This window comes from Chiloscyllium plagiosum, unplaced genomic scaffold, assembly GCF_037043375.1.
Source record: "Chiloscyllium plagiosum isolate Xiang-an unplaced genomic scaffold, Cpla_swu_hap1 HiC_scaffold_31, whole genome shotgun sequence".
Classification (NCBI taxonomy): Eukaryota; Metazoa; Chordata; class Chondrichthyes; order Orectolobiformes; family Hemiscylliidae; genus Chiloscyllium; species Chiloscyllium plagiosum.
This window is the reverse complement of record NW_028270169.1, coordinates 47,300,291-47,319,325: the sequence shown is the minus strand read 5'-3', so window position 1 is coordinate 47,319,325 and position 19,035 is coordinate 47,300,291. Positions and strand designations below refer to the sequence as shown.

Here is a 19,035-nt window from a genome sequence, read left to right as displayed (position 1 = left end):
TTCCTGTCCAGTGTGCACGTCAGCACAGACCCTAGTGGAAAGCAACATCAGTTATCACTGAGCCCCCACTTCACCTGCCCTGCTGCCAACTCTTCAACAACAGCAGCAGCAAACGGTCAACCCTTTGGGAGAATGGCAGAACCAGTCTTCTTGATCTGGAGCACCTCAGCTGAGGCAAAAGAATTGAATAAGTCGTGCAGCCTGAAGCAGACAGACAGGCGGTCATTGAGGATGTCGAACTAGCTTCTAAAAATAGCATCTCTCCCCGACTTGGTAACCACAGCAACGTCAGGGGCTGGGGCAGAGCAAAACATCTGAATCAGAAAACTGCTGCTTATTCTCTCAGGACTGAGTCACTGAGGAGAAACAGCAGTTCTGAGAATCATTCCTCAGTATCCATCTCTTTGGCTGAAAGGGAAGAATTTCAAATGGGTTTCTACTGTTCGCCCAGCACCAAATCCTGATTCAAATTTTTTTTTTAAAAAAAAGACACTTCCTGTCTGATGGAACTCCATTCCTCAATGTCTGCATTAGGGCTCCTCCCGCCCCCTGGCTGTAGTACTGAATCGAGCTGCAGAAACTGGTTTTATTCAAGTGGAATATTCACTGCGCCGGCTTTCAGGTTTAAAACAGGCAGCTCCTGTCTTACTTCTTAAGTTGCCCCTGCCCCAGCACTTTCTACAGTGCTAACTCTTGCCATGGGCACTGGGAGGCTCAATCCAGACAGGGGTCAGAGCCAGACTGACTCCAGTTCTCATCTTTTGTCATCGGGAAGTGATAGGGAGGGGAGCAGTTCCACTCTCCACCAATCCAGGTCGGTTAGCTCAGTGGCCTGAACGGTTGATTTATGAGCCAGAGCGATACCAGCAGCGTGGGTTCGATTCCATCACTAGCTGAGGTTACCAGGGAGGACTCTCCTCAACCTTGCCTGAGGCATGGTAAACTCCTCTCTAATGAGAAAGCATCACAAGAGTAAATGAAATCAGCAGAATTCAAGTTTCCAAGTGTGTAGAAATCCAGTGATATTTACCCACCTCCTTCCCTCGACAATAACTAACTTTCAGATTACTTCTCTATAAGCTGTGCACACAATACTCAGTGTAGCCCTGAGGAAAGCTGAGCTAACAGAAAGGCCTTACCTGCAGCAAGTGGTAAGTTGGTCTTGCTGTGCATTGTGCCGTGAGGCTGCGTCTGTGACTCGTTCCACAGGGTACACGAACAAGAGTTAAGTTCAACATCCCGCACTCAAATGCCACAAAGAAAACCTACTCATTACTCGGCTGTAATTTCATATCAAAACAAAATATTCCAAGACACCGCGCCAGTTCCTTTTTCAGATTCCACTGCCTTGTGTCATATTGGAAATCGTTCAATGTTAGAAGCAAAACATGTGGGGGAGGAAGAAGAAAAAAAGTCAAGCAACTTGCTTCTTATAGAAGGATTCAAAAGGATTACAAAACTCAGTTAAGTTAAACAGGAAGATCAAAGAGTGGAGTGCTCACATGAAAGATTTGCATTTATGTAGCGCCTTTCACCAGCAGTCGCTGTTGGAAATGTGGGAAACAGCAACCAATTGGCACTCCCACATCAGCAATGTGATAATGAGCAGATAATCTGTTATTTATTTTTGCTCACTGTGATATTGATTGAGGGACAAATATTGGCCGGGACATTGTGAGAATTCCCCACTTCTTCAAAAGAACATCATGGGATCTTGCCATCTATCCAAGCAAGCAAGTGGGGCCTCAGTTTGACTGGCATCACCCAGGGTACAGCACACTTCACCGTTCCTCCTTCACACTGAACTTGGCTGTAAACCACACAACACTGACTTATATTACAGCTCCACAGAATTCCTTGTTTTACAAATCAAGTTTCTTTTGGCAAATTTTCTGATTTCTCGCTTGTGGAATATTAGGTCTGGGAAAGGAGCCTTTTTTTTTTGGAGGTATCCCACATTAGCATCAAGCTCCCTCAGCTCAAGTACAGTTTTGGTTAGAGGAACACTGTCTCCCATCAATGAGTGGGAGATTAGTCAGAGTGCTGCCCGCGCAACTCTACATTATGTAGCAATTCCACGCCCATTCGCGCCCTCCCCCCCACCCCCACCTCCCCAGTTTCTGGAACCACTCATTTCAAAGATGCATCTGCCTGCTCATCATAGTGGCCATCTATTACATTAATTTGGTCATTACAGCTTGGTGATCTCTCGGAGATTGACAATTGTGTCAAAGTAGGGATGTGGGCCATTTGAAACAATTTCCTGTACTCATCTCACATTGCTGTTGGAATGAGCAGACAGTAGTGATTTCCAACTCTGTAGTCTGGGCTCAAATCAGACAGGATCACAAGGCTGAAATAATTCCTTCCAATCCACAGCATCATCCAGGTCTGTTGCCTTACATCAAAGGGACAGACCTGTCTAAGCCACTATAAATTATTATAAAGAGGCTTTGGAATTTAACAATGTCTAACTGTCTTTAAAAAGCAATTGAATGCTCTTTATTAAAGCTGTCAGCTGGTCACTATAACCCTGAATTTATAGGCAGCCATTTGAATCGCTTTCACTGAGTTCAGTAATAGGCAGTGCTGTCTTGCGTGCAATCTAAAAAGGGGGATGATCACAGAGTGAACATTGTTCTTAACCAGCGACAATCTTCAACCTTGCAGCCTGAAAGCTTTATTACTCATTTCGGTGTGTCATGTGACTTCCTTTAACAAAACTGAGAAAGGGAGTGCAATAAATGGAAAACTGATGCATTGTGATCCACCAGTGGTAATTATTAGCAGGAAATGAATAGTAAAGTCAAACCGCAGTTATTTAACAGAACGGACCTGATCCAGGGAAAGATATGGAATTAGGCAGCTCTGTAGAGACTGGTTTCACTGCTTGTGGGCATCCACTTTCCTCTTCTATACCATGGGGTTTAATGACTCACTGAGTGACCTGATACTTTCAGGAAACAAACTGCAAGCAGTAAGAGGGGAGTGGTTTACTCTTTGGAGGGTCAGTGTGGACTTGTTGGGCCGAAGGGGCTGATTTCACACTGTAGGGAATCTAATCTAATCTAAAAAATCTAATCTTGCTAGACCACCTGGAAAACGATGATATCAGCAAGAACAGCCAACTCATACAAACTAAGAGGACATGCCAGTGAGTTCCACATCCAGCCTACCAGTGAAAATGTACTGGTGGAGATAAAGGCTTCATGTAAGCTGGACACTCCTGCCTACCTTGGCACATATCAATGATTGGAACAGGGACAAGCAGTTAGACATGTTCTCCCCATGGTATGCAGGGATCTATGGACAGTGGGTTAGGTCAGATCCTGGAACAGAAAGGAAGTGCTTTTTCCTGTTAGTCCTAATTGTCCAGGGCAAACATGTAGGTCAACCAGAAGCACAGACATCCCAAGCATCGCTCACTGTACATCACATTTCAATCATTTCACACGGGGAACAGGAGCAAAATAAACTGCCCTAATGGCCTAACAGTAACCCCTGGACAATGGGAGAGAGGAGGAGAGTCAAGGGGATTTTAAAATAGATTTAAAAGTGAGGGTCTCACATCCCACTCACCCTACAGATGTCCTTACAGTGCCTGATATCACACTGGGTGAGTGTGCGACTTTAAGAGGCAAAGCATTATCATATCCAGGAGGAGCTGGCAAACTGAATACAAAATTGGCTTGATGGTAGAAATAGAGAGTAATAGTGGAAGGATGCTTGTTGGACAGGAGGCCTGTAACTAGTGGACTGCTTCAGGCGTCAGTGCTGGGCCCATTGCTGTTTGTTATCTATATCCATGATTTGGATGAGAATGTACAAGGCATAATTAGTAAGTTTCTGATGACACGAAAATTGGCGGTATCATGGACAGTGAGGAAGGTTGTCAGAAACTGCAGCAGGGCCTTGATCAGCTGGAGAACTGGGCCAAGAAATGGCAAATGCAGTTTAATACAGATAAGTGTGAGGTCTTGCATTTGGGAAAGCCAAATCAAGGTAGGAGTTTCATGGTGAATGGCAGAGCCTGATGGAGTGTAACGGAACAGAGGGACCTTGGAGTTCAGGTGCATAGTTCTCTGAAAGTGGAGTCACAGGTAGACAGGGCAATGAAGAAGGCTTTTGGCACACTGGCCTTCATCAGTCAGGGCACTGAGTATAGAACTTGGGAAGTTATCTTGCAGTTATACAGGATGTTGGTGAAGCTGCACCTGGACAATTTGGTCACCTTGTTCTAGGAAGGATGTTATTAAACTGGAAAGAGTGCAGGAGAAAGTCACAAGGATGTTGCCTGGACTCAATGGTCTGAGTTGTAGGGAGAAGTTGGACAAGCTAGGACCTTTCTTTAAGACTGTAGGAGACTGAGGGGGCACCTTATACAGGTGTATTAGATCATGAGAGGCATGGAGAGGGTGAAAACACTCAGTTTTTTCCCCAGGGTTAGGAACTTGAGGACGAGAGGGTATCAGTTTAAGGTTAGAGGGAAAAGAATGAAAGGGACCTGAGGGGCAACTTTTTTTTAACACAAAGGGTGGTACACATATTGAATAAGCTGTCAGTGGAAATGGTTGAGGTGGGTACATGAACAACATTTGAAAGGCATTTGGACAAATACATGGACAGGAAAGGATTAGAAGGATATGGGCCAAGTGCAGGGAAACGGGGTTAGCATGGATGGATATTTGGTTGGTATGGACCAGTTAGGGCTAAAGGGCCTGTCTCTGTGCTCTAGGATTCTATGATTATTATTGTCACATTCAAATCAGATGGCCACTGTGTAATTGGGAACTTGATTGAAAAATGTACTGTCTGCAATACAGGTCTCTCCAAAATCTTGGCACTCAAAGGGAGAAAAATTCAAGAATGTAAGATTCTGATCAGTTCTAGAAATAAGGTCAATGACCTGAAACACTGACAGTTTCTCCCTCCGTAGATGCTGCTGGACCTGCTCAGTATTCATAGCAATCTCTGGTGTTTTTGTTTTAAGAAATACAAGTCCTTCAGCGTGGAACAAAAGTGCTCCCTCAGCCTGTCCAGGAAGCCTTCAGCGTCCATGCTGCCAAACATGGGCTCTCTCTCCCTTCCTCAGTAATAACTGCTCTCCACCCATTACCTCCAGCCTGACTTCTCAGTACAACACAGCCCAGCCCAGCCCAACTATGGCCGGCAGACACAAGCAGGGAACTGAAGCAAGATCTTATGTGTAGCCTTGCCCTTAAAATCAGTAACTAACACACGCACACACCCGCATACACATCCACACATACAGTATACAGTACACACACAAAGAGCGACTTCATTTGCATGTGGACTGCGATGTCATTTTGCAGAGATCTTGAACAATGGCCCATTCGCCAGCAATATCTGGCTGTTCAAGCCATCACTATCTTGGTGTCAACAAATTGCTTTGACCTTTTGTTGGCCAGGGAGACAAATGACTGAAAGAGAATCAGAACAGAGACACCAAAGTGCAGTGAGGGAGAGTTCATGTCTCAACATCAACTGAAAAGAAAGGAGAAGTTATACTAACTGCACCGATTGTCTCTAGCGTTTTGCCTTCTGTGAAATAAAGCATCTTACAAACTAACCAGGGGGGTTGACTGGGGGGGGGGGGGGGGCAGATTTGGAACCACTGACGAATGAGGCCACTGGCGCGGGGTCAATTCCTGCGCATGCTGTGGTCGTTCACAGAGAGCCTGCTTTGGTGTTTAACCCCACACGTGTGCCTGCCCATGCATGACCAAGATACTTTTGTGGACTAAAGTTAATTACAAACCGAATCAAGAACAATTTCATCTCACGCTACTTCTCTCTGCAGTTGGACATATTACATCAGTGTACATGTGAGACACAATTAGCTAATCCCCAAAACAGAGAGATATTTACAGCTACGCTCCGGTGTTACCAGAGACAGGCAATGGGAGGCAACCTCCAGTTAAAAGGAGGCAACCAGAACACATTAAAGGATTAAGTGACCACCACCGAGTCCAAGGGCAACAACCAAGTGGACAGCATTGGTAGTTCAAAAGGATCTCAGAGGAAGTGAGACATTGGCAACAATCGCAGCAAACTCACCCACAGTGATCAAATTTCTGAAAGACCACAGAATGTCAAAGTGCCCACAAGGAGTCTGCGGTGCACGGGTCAGTCAGCAGCTAAGATTCCCAGAACTCCCTCTGTTCACTTGCCAGTGACAACGTGAGGTCGAGTGCAACACTTTTTTTCCGGATGTTTCAAGCTGCCTGAAGATGAGCACCAGGACATTTCCGTGGCGAAAGTTTCAGGCAGTACTGTCCATCCCTGCCAGTATCCAGGCTGTCCATCACCTCACTTTCTAGTCCCATCACGTGACACGGTCACCCACGAGCACTGAATACACCAAGAGTGAGACATGACTCATCTGACATATTTAACACTGTTAGAGGCAGGTTTGTGCTTGGTGAAGTCAGACTGTGGTCCCTCTTGTGCTGTATCATTTACTGGGACTCAAGGCTATCATCAGCGGGAGTCACATGCTAAAGACTATTGTTTTCTGGTGTCACTCACTGTGGACAACTGTCTACTGGTGTCTCTCACCCAGGGTTACTGACATCATTCAACAATAATAACCTGCTAATAGGTCTGACAGATATTGCTCGTGGATATTGAAGGGAGCATGGTAATGTGTTGGATAAGCTGAGACCTTTTTCCCTGGAGCATAGGGGACTGAGGAGTGACCTTAGAGAGACCATGAGAGGCATAGATAAGGTAGATAGCCGACAGCTTTTCCACATGGTAGTGGAGTCTAAAACTAGACGGCATAGGTGTAAGGTGTAAGATACAAAAAGTTCCAGAGGGGCAATTTTTTCATACAGTGACAATGTCTGAAATAGGCTGCCAGAGGTAGTGGTGGAAACGTGTACAATTTTCTCATTTAAGAAATATTTAGACAGGTACATGGATGGGATAGGTATGGAAGGGATATGGACTAAATGCAGGAAAATGGGATTAGTTTAAATTGTGAAAACTGAGCAGCATGGGGAAGTTGGGCTGAAGGGCCTGTTTCCATGCTGTAGAGCTCTGTGACTATGTGTAGAAAGTTGTGTATAAGACAGGACTCAGTGTAGTTGTTAATGGTTTTGTATGGAATTGCAAGAATAAACAATGTAGGTGTCACCCAGACAGCAATGCTCAACTGTTACCAATATAACTAAACTTCAAAATGAATCCACTGATTTTGAGACATCCTGAGAATGTGAAAGGTGCTATATAATTCAAGTCTATTTCTTTTTAAATTTTTAAAAATGATTTTGGGATATGGGTCCAGAGGCAAGGTATGCATCATCCCTTGATATTCAATGGCATTACCCTCACTGAATCTCCTACTATCTACATCATGGGGGTTACCATTATAACATCAGAAACTGTACTGAACCAGCCATAAAAATACACCGGCTATACAATGAACGAGAAGCTGGAAATTCTGGACTGAGTAACTCACCTGAGTCCCAAAGCCTGTTGATCATTTATAAGGCACAAGTCAGGACTGTGAAGGAATATTCTACTCTTGCTTGGATGAATGAGGCTTTGACAATGCTTAAGAAGCTCAACACCCAAAGCCACCGTTTTGACTGGCACATTCACAGACATCCACTCCCTCCACCAATGACCTTCAGTGGCATCAGTGTGTGTACCACCTACAAAATGCACTGCAGGTACTCAGCAAGTCTCCTCTGACAGAACCTTCCAAACTCATGACCACTTCCATCTAGAAGGACAAGGGCAGCAGATAAATGGGAACACTACCCCTACAAGTTCCCCTTCAAGTCACTCACCACCTTGACTTGGAAACATATCACTTTTGTGATGCAAGGTGTATGATTTGAATAGATTTTAATACTATTTATTTTAGAATTTGGATTTTGAACTAGTGACAAGTGAGTTTCATCTGTGAGGATGAAGGGGTTTCATGATGAACTTGTAAGTAATTCTGTAGCTACATGATTTCTTTTAAAACACAATAGAAGAGAAAGGTCTCCTAGACAGTAATGGGGTATTCTTTTCATTGAGTAAGTTTTATGAGCAAATAGAGCAGTTGTGCATTAATGTTTTAGGCAGAACTTTCCAGAAAGGAATTGCTTTATTTTTGGCCTGGAGAAATACCCATAGCTCTTAATTTCAAATTTTGCAGAAGTCTGGGCAGAAGCCAGATGAGCAACACAGTTGTTCCTGAAAAAAAATGGTTTAGAGTGGTTAAGAAATAGGCTACCTTAGTGTCAGGAATTTAGTTTGAACGTTTGAAAAATCAGAAGTGTTTGGTTAAAACCCTGAAATGTTATTTGAAGCCGAGAAAATCCATGTTCAGTTATATGATGACTCAAGGAAGAGGCTACCAGATTCTCAGAAGCAGGTATTGAAAGAGTTTGACTTCACAGGTGCCGTATGTACAGGACATTGGTATAGGCCACTTTTGGAATATTGTGTGCAACTCTGGTCTCCCTGCTATAGGAAGGATGTGAAACTTGAAAGGGTTCAGAAAGGATTTACAAGGATGTTGCCAGGGTTGGAGGGTTTGAGCTATAGGGAGAGGCTGAACAGGATGGGGCTGTTTTCCCTGGAGCATTAGAGGCTGAGGGGTGACCTTATGGAGGTTTATAAGATCATGAGGGGCATGGATAGAGTAAATAGACAAGGTCTTTTCCATGGGGTGAGGGAATCCAGAATTAGAAAGCATAGCTTTAGTGTGAGAGGGGAAAGATTTACAATGGACCTCAGGGGCAACCTTTTCACGCAGAGGGTGGTACGTGTGTATGGAATGAGCTGCCAGAGGATGTGGTGGAGGCTGGTACAATTACAGCATTTAAAGGCATCTGGATGGATATATGAATAGGAAGGGTTTACAGGGATATGGGCCAAGTGCTGGCAAATGGGACTAGATTAGATTAGGATATCTGGTCGGCATGGACAGGTTGGACTGAAGGGTCTGTTTCTGTGCTGTACATCTCTATGAGACCACCTGTTAAAAACAAAAGGCACAAATTATGATCTATCAAGCCAGACTTCAGTCTGGGATTGCCTTGTCGAGTAATAACATCAGATTGAACTGTTACACCTTTCTTTGGTTGTTTCTGGGTCAAAATGCTGAAAATGCCTTCTTAAAGTCACAGTGTGTACTCCAGAAAACAAGGACAACAGCAGTTCACGAAGACAGGTCATCATCACCTTTTCAAGGGCAATACTTGCTGGCCCAGTCACATCTCATTTACACAATAAAAGTGAATATTGTAAAATACAGTCAATGGGTGTTAGACATTGAAGTCCCTTTAAAATGGATATTTTCTAGTCTTTCCTTCCTTAAACAATGGCAAAGGCAACTTAAAAGATAATGATTACAAAGGCTACCAGACCAATGACACTTGGCGTTCAAGTTATTTAGGAAGAATGAAAACTGAATGTACACTGGAAATGGGGCACGTACCATTATTTTGACATGGTAAGTTGAGTCCTTGTAGAGTACAGTCCACTTAGAGTCACAGAGATGTCCAGCACGGAAACAGACCCTTCGGTCCAACCCGTCCATGCCGACCAGATATCCCAACCAAATCTAGTCCCACCTGCCAGCACACAGGCCCATATCCCTCCAAACCCTTCCTATTCATATACCCATTCAAATGCCTTTTAAATGTTGCAATTGTACCAGCCTCCACCACATCCTCTGGCAGCTCATTCCATACACATACCACCCTCTGTGTGAAAAAGTTGCCCCTTAGGTCTCTTTTATATCTTTCCCCTCTCACCCTAAACCTATGCCCTCTAGTTCTGGACTCCCCCACCCCAGGGAAAAGACTTTGTCTATTTATCCTATCCATTCCCATCATGATTTTATAAACCTCTACAAGGTCACCCCTCAGCCTCTGACGCTCCAGAGAAAACAGCCCCAGCCTGTTCAGCCTCTCCCTGTAGCTCAAATCCTCCAACTCTGGCAACATCCTTGTAAATTTTTTCTGAACCCTTTCAAGTTTCACATCTTTTGATTCGAAGGAGATCAGAATTGTACGCAATATTCCAACAGGTTTTAGGAAGCTGTGTTCTTCAGATGGAAGGTGGGTCTGTACAGATTGATTCGAGACCCAAGGGAAAGCTCTCTAACACTGCAGAACACTGCCTTCACAACTTTAATGAGCTCGACACACTCTATGCCAACTGCCTGTTTGTCCTCTGGTATCAGTGAACCGTGCTCAATCATCATGGGCCATTTACTTTGTCTAATTAACGAATGCATCATATCTAAACTGCTGATTCTTAATAAAGTTTATAAAACCATCTGAACATTTCTTACAAATGGTGACTGCCTATATTAAGTATTCACAAACTCCCAAGATCTAACTCCAGTTAGTAAATTCTAATCGGTTAGTAATTCATCCTTCTACTTCATAAGACGATGGGTTTGCACTTTGGCATCACCCAGTTTGGCTCTGAAGTCCACTCAGCTGTGACAGTCTCTGCCACATTCTCTCCACAACAGACAGTGGGCTGAGTAGGTGCAGGATTTTCTTTGCTTCAGTTTCTCTGGGCCTTCTTCTTGACCACAGCTTTTTGTTTCTTCTTGCCTTTTCCAAAATCCAAGGACATAACCCCCAGCAACCATCTCCCCACTTGTCATTGTCCACCATTTTCATAACCCACTAGTTGATGCCCCTGAATCAGAGCTGTGGACAGTCAGGAGGTTGCAACCCAATGTACAGTTCACTGTATAGAAGCTATTTGGAAATATGGCAATCATCCATAAAATGAACATGAGGCAAACTCACAAAGACATCATTGACAATAGCAGTGAGTATGCACTTATGGAATTTGTACTCCCAAGTTGGTGATTATGATCTGCTGTGGATAAGTATGAGATGATGAAGGTGGAAATTGTTCAGCATTTTCTCTTGCCCAGTCGATGATTCCTCATATTTGTTGAAAGGATGCGGGGGGTTGATGATGAAGCCAGCATTTATGGCCCATCCTTAATTTCCTTGGAGAAAGTGATGGTGAACTGCATTCTGGAACTGCGACAGTCTCTCTGGTCTGGGCACGCCCAAGGTACTGTTAAAGAGGGAGTTCCAGGACCTTGACCCAGCAACAGTGATAAATTTCCAAGTCTGGATGGGTGTGAGAGTTGGGGAGGAACTTGCAGGTGGTGGTTTCCTATGGTAACCGCTGCTCTTGTCCTTTGGGTGGTAGGGGTCATGAGTTTGGAAGATGCTGTCGAAGGAACATGGCTGAATTGCTGTAGTGTTAATTGTAGACGGTTGTTGAGGGCCTACTGTTGAGGGGTGTGCTGCCATCACAAACTCAGTAGGATCTGAGTTTGGTGTTCACAGTCAGGTTACTGAGGTCTCCCACTCTCTCACTCAATTTGGCACATGGCAGTTTTTGTGATGTATGTTGATGTCAACATCAAATAATAGATTGCTGGTGATTGTGCAGCCTAGGTATGTGAATCTCTGTGAACACTCACCTTGTTAATGCTGATAATGTCCAGTGTCTTATGGGCTATGACAATCAAATCAACTCTTTATGGATGGGAGAGTGTCAATCCATTGACCACTGCGAGGGTGCCTCAGCGCAATATCCTCAACATAAAGAAGCTTTCTGATAAGGACTTGGTGTATTTTTATCTTGGATAAAGGATGTGAGCAAGGATGAACAGTTTTCTGTCAGTTCTGGAATGTAAGCAGATACACTTCTGTCATGACCTGAGGCCCTGTGACAGCAGCAGAGAGAGACGAGTATGCCAACATGTGTCAGTGCAAGAAGACAACCTTTGTTTGATCCACTCCGGATCTCAACAGGTTCATATATTATAGAACATAGAACAATACAGCACAGAACAGGCCCTTCGGCCCACGATGTTGTGCCGAACATTTGTCCTAGCTTAAGCACCCATCCATGTACCTATCCAATTACCGCTTAAAGGTCACCAAAGATTCTGACTCTACCACTCCCACAGGCAGCGCATTCCATGCCCCTACCACTCTCTGGGTAAAGAACCCACCCCTGACATCTCCCCTATACCTTCCACCCTTCACCTTAAATTTATGTCCCCTTGTAACACTCTGTTGTACCCGGGGAAAAAGTTTCTGACTGTCTACTCTATCTATTCCCCTGATCATCTTATAAACCTCTATAAAGTCACCCCTCATCCTTCGCCGTTCCAACGAGAAAAGGCCTAGCACTCTCAACCTATCCTCGTACGACCTATTCTCCATTCCAGGCAACATCCTGGTAAATCTTCTCTGTACCCTCTCCAAAGCTTCCACATCTTTCCTAAAGTGAGGCGACCAGAACTGCACACAGTACTCCAAATGTGGCCTAACCAAAGTCCTGTACAGTTGCAACATCACTTCACGACTCTTGAATTCAATCACTCTGCTAATGAACGCTAATACACCATAGGCCTTCTTACAAGCTCTATCCACCTGAGTGGCAACTTTCAAAGATCTATGAGCATAGACCCCAAGATCCCTCTGTTCCTCCACCTCACTCAGAACCCTACCGTTAACCCTGTATTCCGCATTCTTATTTGTCTTTCCAAAATGGACAACCTCACACTTGGCAGGGTTGAACTCCATCTGCCACTCCTCAGCCCAGCTCTGCATCATATCTAAGTCCCTTTGCAGCCGACAACAGCCCTCCTCACTATCCACAATTCCACCAATCTTCGTATCATCTGCAAATTTACTGACCCACCCTTCGACTCCCTCATCCAAGTCATTAATAAAAATTACAAACAGCAGAGGACCCAGAACTGATCCCTGCGGAACTCCACTTGTAACTGGGCTCCAGGCTGAATATTTACCATCTACCACCACTCTCTGACTTTGACCGGTTAGCCAGTTTTCTATCCAATTGGCCAAATTTCCCGCTATCCCATGCCTCCTGACTTTCCGCATAAGCCTACCATGGGGAACCTTATCAAATGCCTTACTAAAATCCATGTATACTACATCCACTGCTCTACCCTCATCCACATGCTTGGTCACCTCCTCAAAGAATTCAATAAGACTTGTAAGGCAAGACCTACCCTTCACAAATCCATGCTGGCTGTCCCTAATCAAGCAGATACTCATAAATCCTATCCCTCAGTACCCTTTCCATTACTTTGCCTACCACCGAAGTAAGACTAACTGGCCTGTAATTCCCGGGGTTAGCCCTATTCCCTTTTTTGACCAGGGGCACAACATTCGCCACTCTCCAGTCCCCTGGTACCACTCCCGTTGACAGTGAAGACGAAAAGATCATTGCCAACGGTACTGCAATTTTCTCTCTTGCTTCCCACATAATCCTAGGATATATCCCGTCAGGCCCGGGGGACTTGTCTATCCTCAAGTTGTTCAAAATGTCCAACACATCTTCCTTCCTAACAAGTATCTCCTCTAGCTTACCAGTCCGTTTCACACTCTCCTCCTCAACAATACGGTCCCTCTCAGTCGTAAATACTGAAGAAAAGTACTCATTCAAGACCTCTCCTATCTCTTCCGACTCAATACACACTCTCCCACTACTGTGCATGATCGGACCTACCCTCGTTCTTGTCATTCTCATGTTTCTCACATACGCATAAAATGCCTTTGGGTTATCCTTGATCCTATCCGCCAAAGATTTTTCATGCCCTCTCTTAGCTCTCCTCATCCCTTTCTTCAGGTCCCTTCTGGCTATCCTGTATCCCTCCACTGCTCTGTCTGAACCCTGTTTCCTCAACCTTATGTAAGCCTCCTTCTTCCTCTTTACAAGACATTCAACCTCCCTCATCAACCAAGGTTCCCTCACACGACCATCTCTTTCCTGCCTGACTGGTACATACATATTAAGGACACGTCGTATCTGTTCCTTGAAAAAGTTCCACATTTCCACGACATCCTTCCCTGACAGCCTATGCTCCCAACTTATGCTCCTCAGATCCTGTCTTACAGCATCGTAATTACCCTTCCCCCAATTGTAAAACCTACCCTGTTGCACGCACCTATCTCTCTCCATAACCAAGGTGAAAGTCACAGAATTGTGGTCACCATCACCAAAATGTTCACCCACTAACAAGCCCATCAGATAAATACCAGATGAAATTTAATGTAAAGAGTTACACAATGAGACATTATGCTACAGAATGAACAAGGACTGAAGTTAGGTATTAAAGAAGTTCTAGGATTCAGATACACAAATCTTGAAATGGGGGAAGAAACATACAAGGTCCTGTCAGAAATGGTGAAATACCTACAAATGAAGAATACAGATCCGACCTGAAGGTAAGGAGCAGGAGATGTAGAGGGGATCTGAGAAAACATTTTTTCCCCAGATGAGTATCTTGACTAAAAAAAGGATAGTGGAAGCAGGAACCTTCAAGGCATTTAAATATTTCAATGAGCACATGGAATATCATAGAATACAAGGCTACAGACCAAGTGCTGGAAATGGGATTAGAGTGGATGGATGTTTGGTGACTGGCACAGACATGATGGGCCAAAGTGTCTCTTTCCATGCTGTAAAAACTCTGTCTCTAGATAACTGGCAGCTAGAGTCCCATATCCAGGGTATCTTCCATGGAGAAGTTGCATTGAGCTAACGCATAGTGATCAGAGACTGGAGTCCTGAGATCCTGGGACATTTCTCATTTTGAGGGGATAGCTTATAATTGTGTTCAAAACAAAGAGAGATTTTTGATACGGTAAATCATGAAAAACTATTTCCATTAATCAATAACAATTCATCAGGATTTCAAATCATCGCCAAATGCATAAAAGAGTTTAACAACATTTTTTGCAATGAGGCAAAATGTTAGGCCATGGAATATCCTACCAGCAAGAGTGAAAGAAGTGAGTGCGTATTGGGAGAAGTAGACCATATGATATAGGAGCAACATTAGGCCATTTGGCCATTCAAGACTGTCCCGCTATTCAACCATGATTCAAATGTTTCTCAACCCCATTCTCCTGCCTTCTCCCTGTAACCCTTGATCCCCTTCCAAATCAAGAATCTATCAATCTATCAGATGCACTCCATAACCCAACCTCCACAGCCTTTGGTAGCAATGAGTTCCACAGATTAACCATCCTCTGGCTGTAGAAATTCCTCCTCATCTCAGTTCTAAAAGGTCGTCTCTTCACTCTGAGACTGTGCCCTCAGATCCTAGTCTCTTCCACTCGTGGAAACATCTTCCCCACGTCCACTCTAGTCAGACCTCTCAGCATTCTGTAAGCTTCAATCAGAAGCCCCCTCATCCTTCAAGTACAGATCCAGAGTCCTCAATCGCTCCTCATATGACAAGCCTTTGATCACTAGAATCATTCCTGTAAATCTTCTCTGGACCCCCTCAAGGGCAGCACATCCTTCCTTGGATGTGGGACCCAAATTTGCCCTCAGTATTCGAAATGCAATCTGACCAGAGCCTCTTATAGCCTCAGCAGTACATCCCTGCTATTGTATTCTAGCCCTCTTGATATCACAATATCATACATGCCAATTTCAATTTACACTACGAGCTCATTTACCTTGTTTCATATGCTGCATGCATTTAAGTAAAACACCCTCAGTCCTGTATTGACCTCACCTCCCTTCTCATAGTTGTCCCCTTATTGGCTGGGCCTGAAGTTAGATTCCTGATCCTTTCCACACTCCCTGTCCTATTACTTGTTCTGGAAACTTTAATAAACTTTGCTAAGCCCTCTTCCCCCTTTAAGTAGTTGAAAGTCGAGGAAAATAGCAGAGGAAAGAGGACTAACCTTGGGCTATAACCAACTATGATCATTCAGTTAAGGCGAGGTACACTGCTGGTGACAGGTATTACCTCCTGAAGAGAGTATGGAGAAGGAAATGGGTGACCCTGTGGCTCTGGTTAACAGAGGAAACAAGGATTGAAGTTCTGCTGAGGGAGCCTGAAGATCCGACAAAACCTCAGACCTAATGTCGGGAGCACAAACTGGCAAAGGCCAGACAGGCTGGAGGTTTACGAATATGGCTAACACAGTGATCTGGCATCACTTCATGGGACACTGGATAAAGAGGGGACTCTTCTTTGTGATGAAATCCATTTAGACTAGGGAGGAGCCAACATCCTGAAAACTCGTGTGGTAGGTAAGGCTGTAAAACAATAAGGGGGGAGAGAGGGTTAAGCTAGGAGGAACAAATGAACTCCGCTAAGTTCCATTCAGCCGGATACACCGGTGATTGAATCTGACTACTGGAGTTGGCTTGGAAATAGAGAGACAAACTCATCAGCTCTCTCCTCAGAATGTTCACCATCTTGCAGAGTTACAGATTGGAGGGCATTATACCCAGTTGGGGTACAAAACATGGACAGAGCAGAACAATGTAACAGTGAGATGGCTATGTCCTCTGCAAAAAGCAGGGAATGGCAGGTATTGGGGCCCACAGATAAAGCTGTCAGACCCATCAAGGCAGACAATGAGGTAAAGCATGTGCTGGGCTCCTTGCAATTGTTAGCTAGCAGCATGAATCATGCTGAAGAAACGCTGCACAACACACAATGTTGATGGCTCTGTACATTCCAACGTTCATTTGGCTGCCAAGCAAATGCACATTTTTTTTTAAAAATACCTTTTATAGAAAAGGAGCAGGAATATTGCCCCCACCCTGTGCCCGAGTCCTTGGGTATTACCAACCTCTGGCCCCTTTGTGCCATTGAGCAGAGAGGCAGGACAACTTTCTTTTGCTCATTCAGAGAGTTTCTTTCGGAAGAGCATCCTGTTCACTCGGAATATCAGATGAAGCTACCTATGTTAGTGCATCGCTCAGTATTCTCATGACTATTGATCAGAACCCCGTATCGTGTTTAGACAAACTGTGCTTTAAATGTTGCAATTAAAAGAGGAAATATAACCATATGACAACTATGGATGTTAGTTCAGTAGCTCTCTGGGAAGGAACCTTGGAATATTGTACCCAAAAGTGTCGAGAAAGCGTCAATGGGAGAAAAGACTATAAACTAAACAGTAACCTCTGTGAGCATCTCAGATTACTGACAGGATGGAATAAAAGACAGCAGTCTGGGCAAGAAGTATGTTTGTGTTTTCTCCTTCAAGAATATACAGGGACCAAGTTCAAAACCTGGTCTGTACGTACGAGTGGGCTGCAGTACTTGTATGTGCTAGCCTGGGTTTCAGTGCAAGCGTGCTGTGAAGGTCACATTTAAAAGCATCACTGCACTGCAGGTAAAGGACACTCTCACTCATTGCTGGAAGCCAGCCAACAATAGGAAATAGGACAAAGGAATTACAGCTAGCCTGGAAAGCCAATAACCTCAAAATCAACTGCTTGGCTTTCAATGCTCAATTATCTATGTTTGTGAATAACCCAGAGGCTGATACCCAGACTGCACTTTTATCTTTTTCTGAATTTGCTTCTAATTTCTAATCTGGGTAATGTGTTATTGTTCCATCTCACACTTAGTAACAGAAAAAAAACTTTTGGTTTCATTAACTAAAGAAAGCCTGATTAAATTGACTCCTTTTAAACGCAAGTTAATTTGTTCTGGGAGAAAAGGTATCCATAAGGGTAGAGATTTTTAAAAACTGATTTTGTGACAACTAACCATGTGGGCAGGTGAATAAAGCAGGGCAGACAATTCCTCCTCGCTACAGTGGGGCATCTTTTCTGGAACTGAAATGAATTGGGTAATGGTGCCCAGGTATGGCAGAACACACTTCTCCAGGCATCACCAGATCACCCTGCAGCCACACCCTCTTCCACCAGATCACCCTGCAGCCACACCCCCTTCCACCAGACCACCTCACAGCCACACCCCCTTCCAACACATCACGCTGTCAGCCACACCCCCTTCCACCAGATCATCCTGCAGCCACACCCCCTTCCACCAGATCACCCTGCAGCCACACACCCCTTCCACCAGATCACCCAGCAGCCACACCCCCTTCCACCAGATCACCCAGCAGCCACACCCCCTTCCACCAGATCACCCTGCAGCCACACACCCCTTCCAACAGATCATCCTGCAGCCACACACCCCTTCCACCAGGTCACCCTGGTTGCAGCTCCTCCACCATGAGATCACTCAGCAGCCACATCTCTGCCAGATCTCCCTGCAGCCATGCACCCTTCCACCAGATCACCCAGTTGCAGCTCCTCCACCATGAGATCACTCAGCAGCCACATCTCTGCCAGATCACCCTGCAGCCATAGACCCTTTCAACAGATCACCCTGCAGCCACACCCCCTTCCACCAGATCACCCACAGCCACACCCCCTTCCACCAGATCATGCTGTCAGCCACACCCCCTTCCACCAGATCACCCTGCAGCCACACACCCCTTCCAACAGATCATCCTGCAGCCACACACCCCTTCCACCAGATCACCCAGCAGCCACACCCCCTTCCACCAGATCACCCTGCAGCCACACACCCCTTCCAACAGATCATCCTGCAGCCACACACCCCTTCCACCAGGTCACCCTGCAACCACACACCCTTTCCACCAGATCACCCAGCAGCCACACCCCCTTCCACCAGATCACCCAGCAGCAGCTCCTCCACAAGATCACTCAGCAGCCACATTTCTGTCAGATCACCCTGAAGCCACACCTCCTTCCACCAGATCACCCTGCAGCCCCGCTTCCACCAGATCACCCTGCAACCACACCCCCTTCCACCAGATCACCCTGCAGCCCCGCTTCGACCAGATCACCCTGCAGTCACACCCCCTTCCACCAGATCACCCGGTTGCAGCTCCTCCACCATGAGATCAACCTGCAGCCACATCTCTGCCAGATCACCCTGCAGCCATGCACCCTTCCACCAGATCACCCAGTTGCAGCTCCTCCACCATGAGATCACTCAGCAGCCACATCTCTGCCAGATCACCCTGCAGCCATACACCCTTCCAACAGATCAACCTGCAGCCACACCCCCTTCCACCAGATCACCCACAGCCACACCCCCTTCCACCAGATCATGCTGTCAGCCACACCCCCTTCCACCAGATCACCCTGCAGCCACACACCCCTTCCAACAGATCATCCTGCAGCCACACACCC

At 45.3% G+C, this 19,035-nt stretch overlaps 1 protein-coding gene across 7 annotated transcripts in view; it reads right to left on the bottom strand.

The window, feature by feature from the left end:
* The window catches only part of clip2 (CAP-GLY domain containing linker protein 2), a 161,251-nt gene that overhangs the window by 84,628 nt on the left and 57,588 nt on the right, over window positions 1-19,035 (bottom strand). Inside the window, exon 1 of one of the 7 annotated variants that reach the window (XM_087977499.1) lies at window positions 1,140-1,281. The exons of the other annotated variants lie outside the window; for them this stretch is intronic. Coding sequence (XP_087833625.1) covers window positions 1,140-1,173 — 34 coding nt within the window. The 5' untranslated portion in view covers window positions 1,174-1,281. Of the gene's footprint in view, window positions 1-1,139; window positions 1,282-19,035 lie in introns of those variants that run through there. 7 annotated transcript variants of the gene reach the window in all.